The sequence below is a fragment of the Centruroides vittatus genome, unplaced genomic scaffold (assembly GCF_030686945.1).
Source record: "Centruroides vittatus isolate TY-2023 unplaced genomic scaffold, ASM3068694v2 contig_2328, whole genome shotgun sequence".
Classification (NCBI taxonomy): Eukaryota; Metazoa; Arthropoda; class Arachnida; order Scorpiones; family Buthidae; genus Centruroides; species Centruroides vittatus.
The window spans coordinates 14,633-38,712 of NW_027121458.1; the positions used below are offsets into that span (position 1 = coordinate 14,633).

General features: G+C 31.4%; 1 protein-coding gene across 1 annotated transcript; it reads right to left on the minus strand.

Moving 5' to 3' along the window:
* Nucleotides 1-13,395: 13,395 nt before the first annotated feature.
* On the minus strand, nucleotides 13,396-21,759 carry LOC136971107 (zinc finger and BTB domain-containing protein 41-like). The gene is made up of 3 exons (XM_067265585.1): nucleotides 21,295-21,759; nucleotides 16,183-16,345; nucleotides 13,396-14,410 (listed from the first exon to the last, which is right to left on the minus strand). The coding sequence occupies exons 1-3, from the start codon at nucleotides 21,757-21,759 to the stop codon at nucleotides 14,022-14,024; spliced, it is 1,017 nt and encodes a 338-aa protein (XP_067121686.1). The 3' UTR covers nucleotides 13,396-14,021.
* Nucleotides 21,760-24,080: the final 2,321 nt, after the last annotated feature.

The window sequence follows — 24,080 nt, forward strand, 5'->3', positions numbered from 1 at the left end:
CAAATCCGTAAATTTGATAACTCACATACGAACTGTTTATTATGAAAGTGATGTAAATCTATTTTTCTTTGTGTCGAGATATTTAAGGGCAGTGCACCCAAAAAAATTTCCAGGGTTGAGGGAAAGCTTGGAGACAAATAATTACATCAAAAATTTTTTATTTAATTATTTAACTTTCTGGGGTTATTTTTCAATAAGTAGAAAAATAAAACACAGTCATAGTCGAGAGTAGTACCCCCGTTAGAGCCGAGCAACTGGGCACTTGCCCAGGGCTTCGCTGTTAAGTTCATTGTCTGATTTTTACGCCATCCTGCTTTACACGTTAATTTAATGTAGCGCTCCATAGGAAATATATTGAACCGAAATAATCTCTTACAATATTTAGGCATTTACAGCACAGAAATGATGATAATTTCTATAAGAACTATTTTTTAGCAATAATAAATAGATCGAGAAATGACTTCTACAAATGGATTTAAACAAATTGAAGGGCTTGGTGCCATATTTGGTTTTCTTCACATTTTTATATTTAAGACTATGAACAATCTTATGAATCATTGTATGCATTTAGATTTAGCACTGAGAAATGGTGGCAATCAGGATTTTACGGTGACAATTCATTCGATAATAAAATATTAAGTTCAAAAGATGAGCAAAGGTGAAAAACGGTTGAAAAACACTGGCATAGAACGTGCTGAGATCTCGAGTGAATAAATCAATTCACAACTTTACAAGAAACGAGCTAATTATTAAAATGAATCTGTAAAATGTTTGTATCATTATTAAAGAAGCATGATTGTTAAACTAAGCCAGTAAGTTCCATCGTGTTGATTATCTTAATTAACTAAATGAATAATTTATATAAACATAGGCACCCTCCTTTTTTTTTTTTTTTTTTTTTTTGTTTTTAACTCTTTTCCGCCCTGTGGGCACTAAGAGGGCCTTTTTTAGTAGGCCCATTATGGGTTCGGCCAGGCCCACAATGGGGCGACCGGGTGGTGAGGGACGGGGCCCGACATATCCGAACGGACCACCCCCCGAAAAAAATTCCTGGGGATTATTCGACCCGTTCGGATTCGATCCCGGGTCCCCCAGAGCGGTAGGCTGCCACCTTTACCGCTCGGCCATCCGGCCGTCATAGGCACCCTCCTAGGCAAATTGTCCATACGTGGCATAGCCGTGATCAAAAGAAACTACTAAACACGTTACAGAGTTTTGTTTTGAACACAACTTCATATACATAACAATAACTGTGGAAGCGGCCGGATGGTCGAGCGGTCACGGTTAGCAGCCTGCCGCCCTGGGGAACCGGGATCAAATCCGGACGGGTCGAAAAATCCCCAGGAATTTTTCGGGGGGTGCTCCGTCCGGATATGTCTGGTCCCCGTCCCTCACCACCCAGCCGCCCCATTGTGGGCCTGGCCGAACCTATAATGGGCTTGCTATAAGAGGCCCTCTTAGTGCCCACTGGGCGGAAAGAGTTACAGTATACATAACAGAAATAAGGATTATAAATATTATAGCATTTCTGTTAAGGCACTCTTCATAGTTTAAGCGGTTCCTCACAAGCGTCTAGAGTCTAGATCCTGAGCGAGATTAGTTCTAAATTACTTAATATGATTATTATATATCTACATTTATAGTATAGAAACGATGGTGGCTGTGTTCAGTTTGATTCCAAGATTTGAAAAGATGTGCGGTGATCAATAGGCTTATCCATCCCAATAATTATAATTAATTAAATTTATTCAATTACATTTTGTGTTATCTTACATACAAGTTTTTATTTATATTTTGCTTAACGTCTTAACTCTAAAAAATTAATGGCTATTTCGCTATTATCTAAAGTTTACTTGTTAGAATTTGACATATGGCGCTTTGGAAAAGCCTGAATTTAGTAAGAGCGCCGGAAATCGAAAAAGTTCGGGAACCACTGATTTATTTAATTCTTCCTAAACGAATTAAATGAATAACTTCGAGTGTATAAATTACATATCAAATTAATAAAATAACTCCGGGAATTTAACTTGTGTTTAAACAGCTTTATTTGTAGAATGTATTTTTATTTAATCAGTACAGCTTTAAATGAGGATTTAATTTTAAGTACTCTTAAAAAGTTTGCATAGAATCTAGTATATGATAATTTACTATATTTATATTATCATGTACAGTAAAACTTGGCTTTGTGGCCACCCCTGAATTTTCCATATAAAATTGCACGGGTTTTAATATAAATCAGACTTTTACTCTTCTATATGTAAAATTCCAAATTACTAAAACATGAGGAATTTCCGTTTTAAGTATTGAAATAACAGTTAAACAAGTATTGACTCTTTAATTAATTAGAAATCACCAACATTTACTTAACGGCAGCTGCAGTGTTACGTATTCTATGTCGCTTTAATATAAAATACAGTATGAAATGATATGAATTTTTCAGAATTTTTATAATTCTAAAAAATATATTTATTAAAAGATTTTATATTAATACGCAGTACTTTCTGTATAAAATGATATTTTATTTAATGTTTTACAGAGTTTATATTAATAAATTTGTAAGCAACTTTCTTTATTAAAATACTACTGTTAAGGTTTATTTGAAGGAACAATTGAAGGTGCAAACGTGGTTCTGATATCAAAATAAAGCTCTTGCCCTGTAGACGATGCCACTGAAGAAATATTTGAGAAAGGTGTAATGGTTCAATGGTCCAGGCGTGGTGGAGCGGCAAATGTACAAAGTCTGCAGAAAGCGCATTCGCACTCCATCTAGTAATTTACTTTTCTAAGTGTTAGGAAAACCTGTTTCTGACCTCCTACACTGAATTGCCGCTTCTTGGTGCTAATTACTTTTTAATTAAAACACTTCTTGCATTTACTTTTAACATATTTTTTATTTTATTACTTTAATAGAGTGTGATAACTGTTAATTTTCAACTAAACTGTTTTCATTTTTTTTAGAATTTATAATAAAAAGTATGTATTAGTAAAGTAAACTTATGTATAATACTTTACAATACTAAACAAATGAAATTTTCATTAAATCTGACCCCCGCGAGATGACACATCACCACCTTCTATCTCTCCATCCACTTGTTCTTTCGCTATCAAACTTTACTAGCATCAACAACTCTTACACGTAAGCTATCGTACCAAATTTCGTTTCTGTATCTTCACCCCGTCCTCAGATATGAAGCGAAATAGATGCAAACACGCACACATATGCACGGAATTTTTCGCTGCTTTTATTTTACTTTTGGAGTTTAGGGAATCTCAAAACGTGGAGAATTGGCAAAAACTGGGAGGGTCAAATTTGACACGATTCCCTTGTTACGTATACATAACAGACACGAAGGTATTATTATTTTTTATAGCAGTTTCTATTAAGCACCTCTTGACATAGTTTTATTCATACTCACAAGCGTCTAGAGTCTAGATCCTGAGCGAGCATTAGTTCTAAATTACTCCGCTGCGGAAAACAGCGCCAATAGCTTGTAGCTCGATCTGTGGGAATTTTATGGTTATAATTACAAAATATGAATGATTTATTTTAAGTTAAAAACAAAAATAACTTAAATATTTAGATAAATTACTTATAAATGATAAATAAATGATTTCTCCATAAAAAAATACGATAAAGTTTTGAACGTAATGCTCTAACCCAGGGGTCCCCAACCTTTTTGTACGTAAGAGCACATTCTAGAATACCGGCTGGACGACGGGCACCATTTATTTTTTCAAGGTAAATTTATATTTGGACATAGTTAACAGCGCCGGATTAAGCCTCTAGCGGGCCCTAGACAAAATTTAAATTGGGGCCCCATTTAAATAAGTTGCTTCTAAACAAATCTTATATAATGTGACATTAGCATGGGTGACACCTGGTGCGGATATCGTGGTGTCACCCAGAAATATTTGTAGACGGTGCCAGAGATATCGTGGCGGAGATTACTTCTGACACACGGATAGCTGTTGACCTTTTTTTTTTAGTTAACGACTGCAGAAACTTGTAGGTCACTCCAAGTTACGGGCCCTACACGTTTCCCTACTTTGATTTTACGGTATTCAGAACGCACCGTTTTACTTCATTTCAGGTATGGGAAATTGCATTGGTGCAGATTTGGCGGAGGGGGAAAAGAGATCGGTCGCATTTCGCTTTCTGCTTTCATGTGTTGGACGCCATTTCTACTTTTGAATAGTTAATCATTCAAAGTGAAAAAACTTTTACATAGCACTTTTTTGAAAACCGAAATATTTTTATTTCTATCGTGGTCGCACAGTGGCGGGCACACGTAAAACGATTGGCGGGCGCCATGGTGCCCGCGGGCATAGGGTTGGGGACCACTCCTCTAACCTATAGAATTATAAGGCGGAATTATGAATAAAATAAAATATAATGTGACTCAAAAGTTAATATTTTCTCACTCCAAAAATGCTTCTGGAAATCTTTTCTAGATACGAACTTCTATCGATACAATTCCAAAGTTATATCAGATCTGAAAACAAAAAATCATAATATATCGAAACTTCCATTATCGGACACCTCTACTTAACGGCCATTTTTACAATCTCCGAACCCTTCAAACAGGACATCTATTATATTTAGTTCTGTAATATTACAAATTTTAATATTACAACAATTAAACTAAAAAGTAAGGCGATCACAAGAACACGACTTCAACGTCCGTTACACACGTCCAGTCTAAAAAGTGGTGACTTTTCTCCTCTCCTCTTTCCTTAGTGCAAGCTCTTCCTTCCCCTACGTGACTCCTCAGTTCTCCGAATTCTCGACCATCGCAGATGTGGAGTTTTAATGAAGAGGGGTGCTAATGAATAGCAGATTTTAAACTCTGTTTACATTTTTCAGTAAGTAAAAAATAAAACAGTCATTGTCGAGAGCAGTACCGCCGTTATAGCCGGGCAACTAGGCACTTGCCCAGGGCTTCGCTCTTAAGAAGTTTATTATCTGATTTTTACGCCATCCTGATTTACACGTTAATTTAATGTAGCGCTCCATAGGAAATATATTGAACCGAAATAATTCTCTGTACAATACTTAGGCATTTACAGCAAAGAAATGATGATAATTTTTATAAGAACTATTTTTAGCAATAATAAATAGATCGAGAAATGACTTCTACAAAAGGATTTAAACAAATTGAAGGACTTGGTGCCAAATTTGGTTTTCTTCGTATTTCTATATTTAAGACGATGTACAACCTTATGAATCATTGTATGCATTTAGATTTAGCACTGAGAAATGGTGACAATTGTAATTTAAAGATGACAATTCATTCGATATTAAAATATTAAGGTCAAAAGCGGTCAAAGGTACAACAAGATTGAAAAACACTTGCCTAGAATATGCTGGGACCTCGAGTGAATAAATCACTCATAAATTTACAAGAAACGATATAATTATAAAAAAAAAAATGAAGCTGTGGAATGTTTCTATCATTATTGTAGATGCAGGAATGTTAAATTACGCCAGTAAGTTCCATTGTGTTGATTATCTTAATTAACTAAATGAATAATTCATTTATATAAACATAGGCACCCGCCTAGGCAGATTGTCCATATGTGGCATAGCTGTAATCAAAAGAAACAACTAAACACGTTACAGCGTTTTGTTTTGAGCACATAACTTCATGTACATAACAATAAGTGTTGAAAGAACCATTTTATTTTTCTTCGAAAAACGAATTAAATGAATAATTTCCAGTTTCTAAATTACACAGCCAATTAATAAAATGATTTTAGGAATGTAACTTGTATTTGAACAGCATTATTTACAGAATGCATTTTTATTTAATTGCATTTGATCGGCACAGCTTTACATGCGGATTTAATTTTATGCTTTTAAAAAGTTTGCGTAGAATCTAGTACTGTATACGATAATTTATTTTCATATTATCATGTACAGTAAAACTTGGCTTTGTGGCCACTCCTAAAATTGACATGTAAAACTGCACGGGTTTTAATATAAATCATATTTTTACTCTTTTATATTTAAAAATCCCAAATTACTAAAACATGAGAAATTTCCGTTTTAAATATTGAAATAAGAGTTAAACAAGTATTGACTTAAATTAATTAGAAATCGCCAACATTTACTTAACGGCAGCTGCAGTGTCACGCATTCTATGTCGCTTTAATGTACATAAAGTATGAAAAATATGAATTTTTAAGAATTTTTATAATTTAAATTTTATTTAAAATATTTATTAATATTCGTACACCTTTAACAAGTATGTAATACTACATGAGATTCTTTTATTTACTTCCTTTTGTGAAAAGAAAATTAATTTTATCAAATAACTTGTTTATATTTATAAAAATCTAATCTTTAGTGCTTATTTATATTTTTAGTATTAAAAAGAATGAAAATTTGAGTTAATTTTACATGAAAATATTATACAAACAATCTTCATATATGTATACATTTAAGTTTTCAATTATTATTTAATTCTGTAAGCACTAAAAAGGCCTTTTTGGTCATGCCCGCTGATTATTAACTGTGCCAGGTTCAAAAGGGGTACCATGTATGAGGAATGCCGCCTGACACATCCATAAAGTTTTAGTATTAATATTCAAATTTTGCATAACAGAGCAAGATTTTTCTTTTTTAAAAAATCTTTATTTAATGAAATACATTTTTTTCATCAATTATATCTTGCAACATGATAAACAAATTATAATGCCGTCATTTCTTTTACAAAAATTATTTACAAATATTTTACAAAAAGCAACAATAAAAAAAGGATAGTTGATACCTTTTAATAAATATTTTCTTGTACTGCCTCTCTGTACACTATACTACACTCTTTTTCTATAATACTAGAAAAAAAATATATTTTTGAAATTTAATATACAATAAATAGTGATTATTACTTTTACTCTTTTAATGCATTTATTATTAAGGACATAATTTTTTCTTGAATTTCTGATCTTCTTATGATAGGCAAAGAGTCTGAAAACGGCACTAAATTTAACAAAACTGTTCTGTCACCGTCGACTTTGATAAATCACTTAGAGCTTTTGCGAAATGTTCAATTGCCGCTGCAACCCTTTCTCTGCAATTAACTTTTTTTAATATTGAAATGAATATTTCTGTTAAAGTTTGATATTTCTAATATTCTTTACTAGATGTTTTAAAAATCTTTATAACTTTCCTAAGAAAATTCTATAATATCACACTTAAATAATCTCTTGTTTAAGTTGTTTTCCATACAGGTATACCTCGCCTTACATCGGTAATTGGTTCCAGGAGAGCGACGTAGTGAATTTACTTGTCACTAGGCTAAACCACAAATTACCATTATAGTTCTGTATTTTATGTATAAATGCATTTTTAATATTATGTGGTTAATAAGAATCTATTTTAAGCTTACAAACAAATAAATTTTATACTATGTTAAAAACTAATATAGCACAGAAAAAAATAATCTATCTAATTTACGAATACATGTACAGTACAGTACATATATCTAAATGTACTGTACATGTTTACAATTTGGTGATGTTTACAGTACATCGCGGACTCTTTATTTGTGAATGTGGTTTCTCTAAGACATTATAAAATAAGATTATTTTTTAAGGTTAAATAACAAATACAGTTATTAAAATTATTTGCGATAGTAGAAAATAAACTAATTTATGTTAAATTTACCAATATCGAGTGGAGCCGACAACGACGCCAAATGGTAGATGTTGGAACTACTGTAGAAAACGCACTTAAATACCGCTAAATAAGACGACAACACAGAAAACAGATGTTCTCGTGTTTCGTTCTCTAGGATTTTCGATGATTATATTAATATTTACTGTAAATGTACATATTTTAATATGATTTTATGTGCTTTTAACGCTTTTCTAGTGATATTACGACTTGAATATTTGTGGCTGACGGATGTAAAGTCAAATAAAATGACTTAAACATGATTTTTATTTTTCCAAATACTTAGATACTTTCCTATACTTCCTATACTTTTTCCTATTTCTATATTTTTTCGACAAACGACGTATAATCGAGAACGACGTAACTCGAGGTATACCTGTATTTGAAACACAGCTTGTGTTACCTTTCATGTCAGAGCTAAAAAAATAAAAAGAAAATAAGTTTTTACACAATTCAAATGTTAATTTTTGATTTTGTATATTCATTTTCTAATTAAAAATTTACATTTCTTGTAACTGATCGATTTCTTCATTCAATATTGGTATACAAGTTTCTACGTTTTCTGACGACTGCTCTTCTATTTGCTCGCACGGAGACTGTTGTCCGCAGGTACTTTCGGACGTCACTTGGCATTCTAACCTTATACGGATATTTATAATTATAAAATTTGGGCATACAGTATGTCATTCAACTAAAATAAAAGTCACAACATTAAATAATTACATACATTATATTAATGTATTATTCGGAGGATATTTAATTTCACTAAAAATATCCACAGTTTCGCTAGAACTATAAAATAAAGAACAAAAATATATGAGAAATAACTGTAAAATAAATTCTTACACTACTTTATTTTCTTTCTTCAATGATTTATTCTACAGAAGTAGCAACAATCTCATCCCCATGCATGAAATTGTTTTCTATCTCAGAGAATATCTTAAAAAACTCAGTAGCTGTTGCATTGAATGTTAATCTGATAAATGTGGCATCTAAGTCCAGATTTAAATTATGTGATGATTCATTTTAACGCATTGAGAAAGAAAACTTTTGAATGCTACTTTATAACAGTTAAAAGTCTAAGAGCAGATATCCTGTGCCTTAAGAGAAAAAAACTGGAAATTTACAAGGTACAATTACACCTCTAAACGAGATGATTTTTCAGAGCCGTAAACCATACCCACAGCAGCAAAAATAGTCAAAGGAACCACCATATCTCTACATACAGCTTCGGAAATCAGCCTGCTTCCAGGATGCACACATTTGGGAATCATGTTGCACCGCTAAGACTATTCAGTCCATGTGAGAATGCCAGCTTTGTGTAATCCACTTCACTACTTGATTTTATATAGTTTTACGGGGCATGCAAACTTGGTCTCGTGAATTTGCTGAGGCATGTAGTCATGCGCTTTGGTGTGAGTGATTGCCAGAGGTACTGTACCTGTATAATGGGACACTTGGGAAAGAACCAACTTTGTCTTTGGGTTACCCTTTTCTTAATCCACAAGGGAGAAGTAAGGTTTTATTTTATTTTTAAATTAGTTACTCATTTTAATCACAGAAAACTTTTTTATTGACAACAAAATAAGAATAACAAGCAATTACTTATTGAGACGTCATCACAATGCTGGGCTGCAATTTTTGATCGTATTTTTAATTTATTTAATTTAAAATATATGCCTTGATTTTAGCTGTGTCTCACCCCTGTACATCATACTTTTCCTGTTTACATACAGTTAACAATAAAGTTATATTGGTCATCTATCTAATTCTGTTTAGAGAAAAATATTTGAATTGAAATAATGTGATTCTTGGTGCAAACCAGAAGTTTGTATATAGTTTAATTGGGGCCCTTCGCTCCTAAGCTTTCTATATCTGTTTCCATCTTTCATCTAAGAGCATTCTGGACATTAAGGAATGGTAGACAGAGAATGACAGTGGGGATTTATAGGTCTAACAGTTTTTCAAATTGCAACCAAGAAATATCTGTTATTAACCTAAAAATAATTCTAGCACGTCGTGACTGTTTGGTCGAGTACCAAGGTACAGTATCACTGTATTTAATTAACGCAATTTTGATATACATGGTAGCAGTGAGGAATTAGTTAACTGCATTAGTCTGTGTATGTAAATATAAACAGATATTTTCTTGCATAATATATTGTACTGTGCACACAATGCCTTTTTTAATAGTTTGTACCACCCCCTTTTTCATAATCTGCAGGTGCTGTTGAGGATCACTCATACTGAAGCACATGCCTACATGCTTATTCTCCATGCTCTGCGTCAGTCAATCAATGCAGAGTACTGAGAATATGCATTAGTACTGTTTCACAGTAAAAACTGACCTTCGCAGGCAAATATCTCATAAAGAGTCATATGTACAGTATGTGTATGGTTCCATTGACTTTTTTTATACAGAGGGGGTCTGAAATTCTGGGGTGATGATGGCAAATCCCTCATCAAAGTTCACATCTTACCAAATGCAATCTTTTACTTGTTAGTAAGGCTTTATTATCGCGGACACAAATAAACCTACACATACCTTCCAGCCTGGACTTGTAACAAAAAAATGAAAGATGTAAAACTGTGAGGCTGAAAGCTATAAAATCATAATGCAAGGCATAAATTGCAGCTTGTTAGCTTATGTGCAAATCTAGATCTACAGCCTTCTAAGAGAAAAAGAATCTGTTACCAACAAAAAAGCTAACTGATATCAAATGAAGAAAGCTGTCACTCTACTGTATACTTTAATGGATATGTTAAGCACCATCACTCACTGCCCTCTTCACTTCTACTTGTTTATGAATATTTTCTTTATGAATGGGTATGTCAAAAACCAATAAATTAACTATAAATACAGAAAAAAATGGATATATATGTATGTACAAATAATGAGGCTTGGACAGGGCCTAATTGTCTGCCTAAATAATGGCTGACTGGCAACATTTCATAACAGTGGTTTTATAAAAAGTAAAATTACAATTAAAATTTTAAATTATGTAGGCAACAAATGACTTTTCTTAGGATAGCAAAAAATTTAGAGCTGGTTGTAGTAGTAACATTAGCGAGGTTAAGGCCAAAATTTTCAATGCTAATACGTGTATGTTGAACATTCGACGCCACTTTCTTGTGAGCCTAGAAGTTTGAAAATGGCCTTTGGAATGTCAAGCATGATTCCACTGACTTTCCAAAGGCCATTGCCAAACTTGTAGGCTTACAGGAAAGCGGAGCCGAACGTCCAACGTACACGTTTTCGCGTTGAAAACTTCAGCCTCAACCTCGTTATTAATTCTGTTGCATCATTAAGAATTTGGTATGATGAAGACAACTCTCCAAGTTTGATTTTTGTGATCAATTATCTCTTTTCATTATATAATAAATAAACTTTAAACATTTTTATGTTACAATGGGCAATCTTTCTATTATATATATTTTTTATCTAGCAAACATTTATTTTTGAGCACATGTAAGCTTAAAAATAACTAAAAATAAAATAGCAATAAGCTATATTCTCTAAGCTATATACAAATTATAATTTAATAAACTTAAAAAAAATTTTATTTTTGAAAGGTGACATTTCTACCACATCGCTTCACAAGGCAAATCTAAAGTATCAGCACCATCTGTTGTTAAAAAGTCATACTATTTTTTTTAATTAAAAATGCACACTATTTATAAAGACTGCATAAATAAAAAATTTAATTCTAATCAAAAATTATTAAATTAGTGTTTTAGAAAATGAAATAAAATCTTTGAAATTCATAAAAATATGTACAAGTCAGGTGTCAATTACCATTGTAGTATCTTTAAGAAATGACAATATAGTTAACAAGTGTTCGTTCCTTTCCTTAGCGGCCATCCCACTCTTTTTCTTCCCTCCCATTAGCTCTTTCCTGTATTTATCTCAAAGAGATTTCCACTGTATCTTCCAATCGGATTCTTACAATTAATTCATCAATTCCGTTAAATTAAAACATGTGGTAATTGTAAGCAATACATTTCAAGGTTAAATTTACCTTAGGTAGCCAAAATGGCGGCTCATCTCTAATTCCAGCAAACAGAAGAAAAGAAACAGTGGGGACGCACGTTCTAACCTAACCTAACCTATTCTAATAAATTACCATAATTATTGCCAACCAAATTATTAAAATAGGTTAGGTTAGGTTAGAATGTGCGTCCCCACTGTTTCCCTTCTTCTGTTTGCTGGAATTAGAGACAAGCCACCATTTTGGCTACCTAAGGTAAATCTATTTCAAACTGGCAATAATACATACCTGAACGTTTACAAACTGATGAGATTTCTTTCCATGTTGCGTGTTTTAAAAGTTTGTCCTAATAATTCTTCAATTCAACATTATACAAATAGGGCTTTTTTCTAACTTCCTCTATTAATGCTTCTTCGAACGCTAAATCCGACATTTTGTTTGTGTGCTTCACGTTACTTCAAGTCCATTTCTGATTGGCTGCAGTTCAGTTCATTGGCGCCGACAACGAGCTGTGGGCGACAACAACAGCACTGCCCGTCGTTAATGTATGGCTAATCCTAAAAAAAAAAAAAAAATTAAAACACATTTTGACCAAACAAAACATTAAAACATTTGTTCATCTTTTTAATATCTAGTTACGATTAATATATAATTATATTTAATACTGTAGCATGTCATTGTGTGCACATCTGACAGTAATATTTCTTCTTACCTCGCAAGTGTTGCCAGACATGTCTTGGGTATGGAACTACAAGCTGCTAACTTTAAATTCTGTAGTTTTTGGTTGGTCCAATTTTCAAAATCTGCTTGATCAATTAGCTGACATTTATGGTTCTAATAAACAATATATGAAATGATCTAGTAATAGTCTCTTTAATCTGAAAAATTGACGGTAGACTGAAGACGGGTCAGAGAAAATAATACTGATCTGAAATGCATTTGTAAAAAAACAATAAAGGAGTTTTGAACCTGTGAAGCTGTGAGACAGTCTACTGTCAATTTATCGGATTAAAGAGACTACTACTAGATCAACATAAAATAGAGCTACCATAGAAAATTTAACAAGATATATAAAATATATCAGAGTAATTAGGACAAAGAACAGAATTTTCTGTCTAAAGCCACTTTTGCTTACTAGGAGTGCAGGGGCTAGTGTTCAGGCAAAGGTCTATATAACAAGGTCAGGACACGCAAACTGGAGCTGCCATTTTGGGCCTTTTTGATTCGCATGTTTAAAAGAAACTTATACGAGCAGTCAGTTTTATACGACATTAATTAAACTAATTTATGCAATTTTAGTTTAATTGATGTCATGTAAAACTGACTGTTCGTATAAGTTTGTTTTAAACATGCGACTCAAAAAAGGCCCAAAATGGCGGCTCCAGTACGCGTGTCCTGACCTTGTTATATAGACCTTGGTTCAGGCCATGGTCTTATGGAGCCACCATTTTGGGATGTTTTGGGATAATGCATGTTTCAAACTTCTACGAAATCAGACTACTTATATCGAAAATCCAAACACAAAATACTTTATTTATTTAATTATTTAGTGCAAATTCCATTTTTACATTTATATTACAGTTAGAAATTTTACAATTTCATGTGAATTCTCAGCACTTGAAATCTCAACATCAAGTGCAAAATTTAAACAAGGGTAGTCATCTATTCATAATTTAATTTCAATAACAGCAATGAAACCGTAATCTCAATTTATGTTTCTTTCTATAGGTACTTCCTTTCCACATGATGTCATTTCTCTCATTATTTTGATGATGTTGTGATATCTGCATAATTGAAGTATTTGGCTGGCATCGAAGTATTGCTGTTCACATGGTGGAGGTGCTCGTACACTTGATTGGGAAGTAATGGATCATCTGTCAACAGTCCAGATGTGTCACCATGTAATTATCAGCTGTTTGGTCCTCTTAAGAGATCATTGGAAGTCAAGAGCCACTGCTAATATTGGAGCAACTGCATGATAAACTCTCATAATTTGAGTACCTCCAACACCAGTCAAAATTCCGTATTTCTATTTTTTTTACCCTTGTCAAAACGATGGGAGAATTGTCATCATATGGAAGGGAATACCTAGAAAATGAAACAAATTGGAACTATGTGACACATCTCTATGCCCTTACCGAAATTCCAGATAGAAGCTGAATTAACCTTGCACATTGATTATTGAGTTTTGGATGCACCAAAATTTCTTGCACAGAGTTTGGAAAAGAGTAGGGCCAGCATTGTCTACATGATGGATATTTGGAGACATACATGCATGAAAATATTTAATCATTATACCATTCAAACATTATTCTGTCTATTTTAGTACTGTAAACTGATTGAACTGAGTTGAATATTCAAGGAAATGACTGTAAAGTAACTGGTGCTAGAAAAAAGTTCGTTTTACAAATATTACAGTCGAAAGGTTTATCTTCTTTATGTATTAACATATGACTTGTATAAAATAGTTTATTTGAATAAATCCTCTTACAGACGTCACATTGAAATTTAGACGAAGGCATTCTAAAATTTGTTTTTAATACTTTTTTCTTCGTTAAAGATTTCTTGCAAGTATCACAAAAGTAGCAGCTATTTTCCGTATGCCTACAAATGTAAATCTCTAACTTTTTCAATGATGGAAATTGCATTTTGCAGCTATCGCAGGTGAAAGCTTTCTCTTCTCCTGTTTTAAATCTATTACTAGTAGAATGTATATCTTTTCCTATGTTTCTGTGTATTTCATATCCTGAAAGTATAATTTAATTTTCTGAAACTATTTGATAATTTTTAAAAACTACTATATAATCATTACAATAGTTAAAAAATAATATATAAACATTGCAATAGAATTAATAATCTTGTAGGAAGCTGCGCTGATCTCATTCATTCACTCACTGAAGGAAATTGAACCCACCTCAGGAAAATAACGGTTTGAACAGAAATTAATATTTTGCATGAATCGGTAGACGAAGCAGCCTCCAATAAAAGATCGACTCTTCCGTAAGATTGTTATTTTTCAGAGGTATGAACAAGGAAAAAGATTCTTCCTTGGTATAGTCTAATAATTATATATTATTACACTATACCAATGAAGAATCTTCTACACTTAAAGATAACTATTTGTAATTTAAGTTTAATATTGCTTTCATTAAATAATTTCTTTGTTTGGGCTGTTATACCAAGTGAAAAATAATCGATGAAGTTAACAATGAAAAATTAATTTGCAATTTTTTCATACAACTTTAAAAATTAGAGGAAACTGACAGTCTTGTTTTGATAGCAATTGTATAAAGATAGTAATGACTATATGAAGCTTAGCCAGCTTTCAGTTTAATCAATAAAAGATTAATATAGACAACCATTAAAAGGAATTGGAGTAGGATGAAAGATTAAAACAATAATCTTTGTCGTCATCATTCAAATATTTCCATTATCATTCGTATAAGTGAAGTTTACCAACAGGAATGAATTAATCTACATATAAACTATAATAAATTCACAAAATGATTAGTAAGAAAATGGATTAAAAATAATTAACCCACTAGTGGCCAAATGGATAAAACCAGTGAACACTGATAGTCGGTTGCAGGTTTGCACTTCAACAATGGGCAGGCCACATGAAGTTTTCCAGGTTTTCTTCATATATCTAAAACTTAAATAGGGCTAGTTTCCCATAGAGTCCTCCTGAAAAGAATCTCTCCTTGATAGATTGTCTTAGTGTCGTGTTGCCTTATTCCATTAACACAATACAATAAGAATAATTAATGATTTATTATTATGAACTCCAAGTATGATAGACATTCCAAATTTATGGAGACTATATTCTGTAAAACTGCCATAAATATGGAAAGGAGGAATACATTAAAAATAATAAGGTTAGGAGACAGAAAAAGTATATAATTAGAAATATAAAATTATATCACATTTTCATACGAATATATTTTGTTACTATATTTCTAATCTCAGTCTCAGTTTTCTTATACGTTATATTCGATTCATTTATGACATAAGTGCAAACAACCGTAGCTATGGAAATTCTAATATATATATAATATATCACTTTATCTTCAAGGGACATTGTTTTATTTAACTTTTTTGATATTTTGCCCTTAGTATTGTTTTGTTTGGATAATGTTCTTGATTGATGGGCAGATCAAGCAGCTAAGATGACAATCTATGACAATTTTTCATGTTTCGAAATGTAAGCTGCGATTCCTTTTTCTTTCTTGATTTTATCATTAAGCAGTAAACCAAATAAAATTTGTTCACATTGAGTAAAGTTTAGATTAGGATGAGTATACAAGCTGGCCATCTCCATAACCCCTAACTAGGGTCTGGTCAGTCACTACCATGTGGGGGCCATGCTGCTATTGTTCATCACTGTCACTAGAAACTTGCAAGTGGAATGAAGGCTTAATTCATCTTCTATTACTAACTTACATAAACATAATACTAATTAATAATTATCTATATTAATCTGTATTATTAAGCATTATGAAATATTTTGGACATTTTTACCTTTATCATTTTTTATTTTATTAATATTAGATTCTGAAGAACATTGTGATTCAATTTGTTCTAATTCTTCGGATAATTCAGAGTGAATTAATTGAACAAAATCGTACTTCACAGTCTTGTCATTGGCGCAATTAATGTTGTTTGAAAAACTATTATCTGTAAACTATAATATAGAAAGAAAATTACCATAATTACATTCAACAAATATAAATATTGTTAAAAATGTATACAGAAAAATACACAATTACAATTTTAATAATAAATTTTTAAATTATCTAAATTCTAATATTATTTGGGAAAGCCTCCACATAACAGCTGTAACACCTCGCAACATCCCAACCCTCTAAATCCCACGATTATGGGTAACGTTATTCAAACAAGCTACAGTTTTAATTCCCTTTTTTTGCATAAACAGGTTTGCTTTTGCTATTGCGCGCTATGTAATCTCGGAAAAATTACACTATTCATTATTACCGTTTATATTTTTTAGAACGTCACTTTAACTCAAATTGATTTCATATTCCATCCATGTGATATATTTAATTTCAAATATTGTTCAAAAACTTAAAATTCAATATTCGCCCGATGGCGGCAACTTTATGCTACTGAAAGTACTAGCAAACATTCTTGTATGCTAAAAGTTGATATCAGTAATGCCACAACACTTAAGTGTAGTTATTATATATCTAAATTCTAATATGAGTTGTTGATTTATGTACATGTATGCATAATTGGACATTACGGGAAACAGTTAGCCTTCCTTTTCCTATTCCTTTTAATTCTATCATGTGACGAAAGAAAGTTTCCAGAGCCAGCAGCCCTTCGAATGCCATGTTAAATGTTCATTTATTCTTTACATTCATCTTTTATATTCATTTTATATTAATTTCTTATTGTTTTTAGTATTAAACACAATATTTATGCTCTTTGAAATGTGTTTTTGGTATATATTTTGAAGTGTCTAGAACGAATTAATTATATTTACATTGATTCATACGGAAATAGTCGGTTTTCGTCAATTTCAAATTTTGCCGATTGTTTTCAGACAGATTACTGACAAAAACTCAAGTATCACTGTATTATTAATATCACAAGCTTAAATATGATTTAATAATTGAAAACTGTTAGACAAAAACGTTCTTTTCTCAGTTTAAGCTTCAGATGAAACAACTGTTCATCTCATTCAAGTATTTTTTATAATCATATATCCAAGATTTAGCCCGATCATTTACGGCAGCTGTTGGTGTATTTGCTTACGATATTGGGTTTTATTTGATGTATATTTGTAATATCTATTTATGAGGGAAACAGAAATTAGTTGAACGAGATGATTAATTAATGATTTAATTTTACGCAGCTATCTTAAGAAAAAAAATATATTTTGGATAACATTTTATTAATTACCTCATCATCTTGATTATCGAACTTTCCAGAGAATCTTTTACTAACTTGACTATTCGGTTTTCCACAGAGAACTTTACATTCTGACTTTAGTTTTATTTCGTGTAATAAATTATCAAGCCATTTTGGTTTATTTTCATCCCTGTTCAGTTGTTTTACCTGTTTAATTCCTAAACAAAAATAGATTAAGTTTAATTTACATAAAACAAAATATAAATTTATAAATAATTAATTAATCAGCAAAAAAGTTTTAAATTAAATGACTCTTTTAAGACAGTTGAAAATGTTCGTTTATCTAGCGAAAAGTTTATGTTGCTGGATTTTTGACATACGATATGTTTACTTTTGAGCTACATCCAGTTTTACAATATGTTTATTATCAAAACAATTTCTCTGCTCAGAGTTTTAATTTTAAAAAATTAAAAAAGACTAAAGCCAAACAATTGCCAGATTACTTAAGGCTATATTAATGTTACTAATTACAGTGGTACCTTGGTACTCGAACATAATCCGTTCCAGAAAGAGGTTCGAGTACCAATATGTTCAGACTCCAAATCATTTTTTCTCATTACAAATAATGTAAAATGGATTAATGCGTTCCAATCCCCAGTTGATTCGCTAGTATTTTTTTTATTGTTTCTTTATTCTTTAAAATAGTCGATATCGTCGACTTAGTCATAGAATATTGGACAGCGAGATCCGAAACACGCACTCCATTTTCGTGTTTAGCAATGATTTCTTTTTTCAGTTCGATTGTTGTTCTCACTGTTTTCCTTTTCACTTGACCACTTTCACTTTTATTCTTCTTGGGACCCATGTTTAAGGGCTAATAAATTAAAAGAAAAAAATGCTAATCCAAAAAATATAGCACAGTGTAAGTTAATGTGCATGCGAAACAATGACTGTCTCGTAAAGACCAACAACTGCCATATTATCAGGCTAGCAAATGGCTATAGTAATATTAATAATTTAAGATAATTTGGTACTAGAGTTAGGCGCCATCTCTTGCTAAATTTAATAATTAGAATTTTAATTAAATAATTTAAATAAATTTAGGCCTAACTGGACTGTCTCGTAACTGACGCCGCCGCCGTGGCGTCGGCGTCGACTTGGCGGGCTTTCCCGTTCGAGTACCAAAATTTTGTTCGGGAACAGGGGCATTTTTTTTTTCGAAATTTTTGGTCGGGTACCGATTTGTTCGGGTTCCAAAACGTTCGAGTACCGAGGTATGACTGTACAGGAGTTGCAGGTTTAAGTTCCATTTCAAGCCAATTTTTCTCTTTCCAAAACCTTCTAAATTAACTATTAAATATTAATTTAATTATATTTATTAAATTTATCAAGAGATGTAATTAGTAGCATTAATATAGCCTGATGTAATACAGCAATTGTTTGACTTTAATCTAAGAATTGGGGTTTGTATTCATATTTAAAAAGACATAAACATTAAAGCAGTAATTGTATAATTATCAAAACCAGTACTTCCAATTATATCAGTTAAAACATATTTTCGTCTTTTTATTTATTTTTAACATATAAACGGTGCATAAAATCTTGTGGTGGACAGAGTCTTCATCATTTTCGCATATATAAAAATAATTTTAAAAATGATAAAGCCATCTTATGAGTAATATTGTGTTTTTAGTATTGTTCTGATATTTGTATGGCTGCGTGCAAAGTTCTTTTTATGTTTAAAAGATTTTTAATGTTTTTAAAAATATGTTCATGTTAATGCTTGGCACATTCAGAGTTTAATTAATTTAATTAATATAAATTGGAGAATATTTTTGTTTAATAATAATTCATAAATACCTTTTATGCTTTTAATTATATTTGTTCTATGGAAAAATTCAGATTTCGATTGGTTTGCTTTAGAAGCAGCAGGAAATTTATTTTTGCATTGCAATAATTCCGTATTGTTCTGGCTTGGATAAGAAACGTCTTTCATATCTGAAGTGGAATCCTTAGCGTTATTCACATAATACATCTCTCTCACACTTTCTAACTACATAAGAAAGCAAATAGAATATATTAAAATAAATTAAAATATATATTGTTTTAAAATGATTATTACATTTTCAACATACTCTGTGTTGTTGTTATTACAAAATTGATGTAAATTGGTACCATCTTCAGTAGGAATTCCATCCACATTTTGAAAAGTTTAGGATGTAGTTTCAGGACTTGGGAAATTATACTCTATCTCAGGGATGGGCAACACGCGGCTTGCATTAACACTGTTTGCAACTCGTGTTGCATAAAATATGAATAAATATGTCAGTTTCCCAGCTTAAGGAAGTATGCAGCAAAAATTCAAACAATTCAAACACTCTTACTTTCTATAATTTATGTACGTGAATAGTTTTTGAATTTGAATTTAGTAAAAATTAAAACAAGAAACCGGTAACAGACACATCGAAACTAATATAAAGCTAGCGGTGAATAATATTTAACCAAATATTTTGATATATTACGTTTACATCAGTTTCTGAAGCTAAATTATGTATACCTATGATAATTTATAATTAGACGTGAATAAATAATTGTGATTTACTGGCATTTATTTTCTATTTTCTGTTGTATGCAGCCCGCATCAGTTCGAAAGTTTTGAAATGCGGCCTTTACATAGAAAAACGTTGCCCATCCCTGCTCTGTAATAAATATGTTATTTCATTTACAAGCAACTGTATCGTGGCACATCAAGAAGATTTAGTTCGGATACTGAACAATTATAGAAATAATAGTGATGAAGTGAAAGGGTTTCATTAAAATAATTAATTGAACTAAAGACTGCATAAATAATTGTGTTATATATAAGTACAGCTGAGAAAATATTACTTTACAAAAATTTAATATCAATAATATTCAATGACAGCAAACTCAAGAGAATTGTTCAGTCCTCATTTACTGTAGACATATGACAGATACTGTAGATTGACTTCTAAATAATTCTTTGAAGGTTATTATATAGAGAGGAATTACAAGAAAATTATCAGCTTTCTACATACATGTTCAAGTAAAAGTACTTAATAACTTAATGTCAATTAAAGTGTGAATATTGTTAGGAACTCCTACTTAAATGAGAGTACAAAAAGCTGAACACGAGAGAACTAAAGGCAACACATGCTGTTGATAGCTTCAGCAAAACTTAGGATGGCAGACAGATATATCTGTCAGTATGAAGAATTTTGATGTTAAGGGTTAAATATAACTCCAATTCAAACTGCTTTTTTTTCATAGTATAAACATTTTAGAAAACTGAAGTGTTTTGTATCACAGGAAAAGAAACTGTAAAGAAGCTCCCTTGTCTTATTTATTTACATTTGTCTTGATATGAAATGCTGTTTTCTAAAAACATTTATATTCAAGAAAAACAGTTTGAACTGTATTATAAAGAATGATCAAAGGGTTTATTTGTAAAGAGAAGACTTGGCAACATGGTGCAGAGTTTCAAATGTTATAAATTCAAATCTGTAATTCAAGATCTTCAAAATTTTCAAGTGTTTTTCAAGATGCATAGCAATGCAGTGACCATATATAGCAAATTCATGGTATTGTTAAGTCTATGCCTCATGAGTAATTGTGCCAATATAAACATGTAAAAACCGAATTTTTAGGATTCATATGTCCTGAAATAATCCAGTAGTCATGTTGCTTTAAACTATGGTACCATACTAAAAAAATATTGATTGATTCCGTAATTTTACTTACATAACTGTGTTGTTCTAGACATGTTTCTGCATAAATAACATTATTTGCACTGTAAACTTGTAATTTTAATCCTTGTTTTATGTTATCATTTGACTCCTGCTTCAAACTGAAAACATGTTCATGCTTAAAATTAAAATTTGGTTCTTGCTTAATACTAAATTTACACTCTTTCTTTATGTCATATTTTGATTCTTCTTTAATACCAAATTTACACTCTTTCTTTATGTTATATTTTGATTCTTCTTTAATACCTAATTTACACTCTTTCTTTATGTTATATTTTGATTCTTGTTTCATATTATATTTAAATTCTTCCATTATATTAAATTTAGATTCCTGCTTCACATGAAACTTGACATAATGCTTTACATCAGAATTTAATTCTTGCTTTATATGAACATTGGGTTCATATTTCACACTAAAATCAGACTTGTACTTCATATTAAAATCAGATTTGCGATTCATTCTTAAAACTAGTTTATGTTTTATATTATCATCATACATTTGCATGAATCACCATTAACATCAAATCATTGTTTGATATTACTAATATCACCCGTCTGCTTCTTTCCCTTTTTACCATTACAATCAGATGAATTCTTTGCCATGAAAACCTAAATTAAAAAATAAAAGAAATAAATATCTAATATATTAAAAATATCACAAAATCATGCATGATATTAGAAATTATTTGCAAGTTTCCTTCCATACTTTGCATAAATTATAAGGCATAAATTCAGCTCTGAACGAGGCAGTTGAAACCTTATCAGAACTGTAAACTATGCTCGTAGAAGTAAAAAAGTCAAAAATACTGATGGTCTACATGTAACTCTTGTAAGTATAGTCCATCCGAAATTATGCTATCTGATCAAGCTGCTCGTTAAACATACAATAGACTTTTTGGCACCCAGTAATTGGTATGGTAGTGTTTCTTGTATTTTATGAGCTTTTAGCCATCTCTAGTAAAGTGAAAAACATTTGCTTTTAGCATTGTTTTGAGAAATAGTTCTGGATATTTCACTTTTAAATTTTACCCATTTTTGAGGGTCTTCAAAATTTCAGATAGAATGATATCTTACAAAGGGTCACACCTAAATGTGGTTCTTTTGACTATTTTGCTCCTGTGCGCACGATCTATGCTCGATAAAATTCCAACCACTTAATTCAGACTGCATTTGTGCAAATTTTAATTTTCTCCAAGTTCTTCTGGATGCTTTTATATATAAAAATCATTAGAACAATCACTAACAACTGTTTGGATCATATTTTTAGATGATTCTATTCAGAATTGAACCTTTTACAACTTCAATTGTTAAAATCAAAGCTGAGAAATTTTTTAAATATTATCATATCAACTGAATTTCAAATTATGATTTTAAAAATTGGTCTATGTCTAACTTAGTTGACTTTTTTTTACCTTTTTTCCTGTTAAATATATACTATTCATTTTACTGTCACAAATTTTATCATATAGTTCTATATAACGACATTATTTTATCCTATTAAGAATGAACAGAACTGTAAAATGCAATATTACACAATAGTCAACATAAAGAATCATAATACGGATATAAGCAACGTACACGTGTTCCCAAAACTTGCACGTGTTCCAGTACAATAACATTGGCGGAATTATTCCTGAGATCAGCGCCACCTAATTTATGAAATTGGTTAATTCACAATTGTAATTTTGAATTCGATTTAATTCTTAGTTTACTTATTTAAAATTTTTCATTTACTTAGACAAGATTTATATCATACATGTTAAAATTATAAGCCAAAAATAAAATAAAAAATGCAACAAATTCATATCATGTACCGATATATCCTTGAATATGGCTACAAAATTAATTATTTTTTTAAGTCAAAGTTTGCCATTTTAGATAAGTAAATTTCGCAAACTGTTAGCATTATATTAATGAGAATGACGAACTAGCCGCTATGGTAACCTCTCGGCCAACCGGCCGAGCGCTTAAGGCAGTGGTCCCCAACCCTATGCCCGCGGGCACCATAGCGCCCGCCGATCGTTTTACGTGTGCCCGCCGCTGTGAGACCACGATAAAAATAAAAATATTTCGGTTTTCAATAAAATGCTATGTAAAAGTTTTTTCGTTTTTAATGATTAACCACTCAAAAGTAGAAATGGCGTCCAACATAGATAAAAGCACAAAGAGAAATGCGACCGATCTCTTTTTCCCCTCCGCCAAATCTTCACCAACCAAATTTCCCATACCTGAAATGAAATAAACCGGTCCGTTCTGAATATCATAAAATCAAAGTACAAATCACGACTTACAGATGAACACCTTGACGATTGCTTACGAGCAGGAATATCATCATACTCTCCTAATTACGAAGCAATGGCCAATGAAATGCAATGCCAAAAATCACATTTACTTTCAGATTTATATTTTTTATAAAGAATTTTTATACTCTGTAGATTTTGTATGCATTGTTTAGTAATTACTTGTTTTGTAAAAATTATTGTTAATAGTCTTGTGTACGTTTTATTACATTTTTGGAATTAAATATTTTCTGTACATTATGTGTATATATTATTAACTATGTCTAAGTATAAATTCACCTTGAAAAAATAAATGGTGCCCGCCGTCCGGCCGGTATTCTAGAATGTGCTCTTAGGTACAAAAAGGTTGGGGACCCCTGGCTTAAGGTATAAGCCTACCGCTGTAGGGGCTCGGAATGAAATTCGAGTTGAAGAACCACAGGAAGTTTTCAGGGGTAGATCTGGATATGTTGGGCTCCTCTCTCTTTATTGTGAGTCTGGC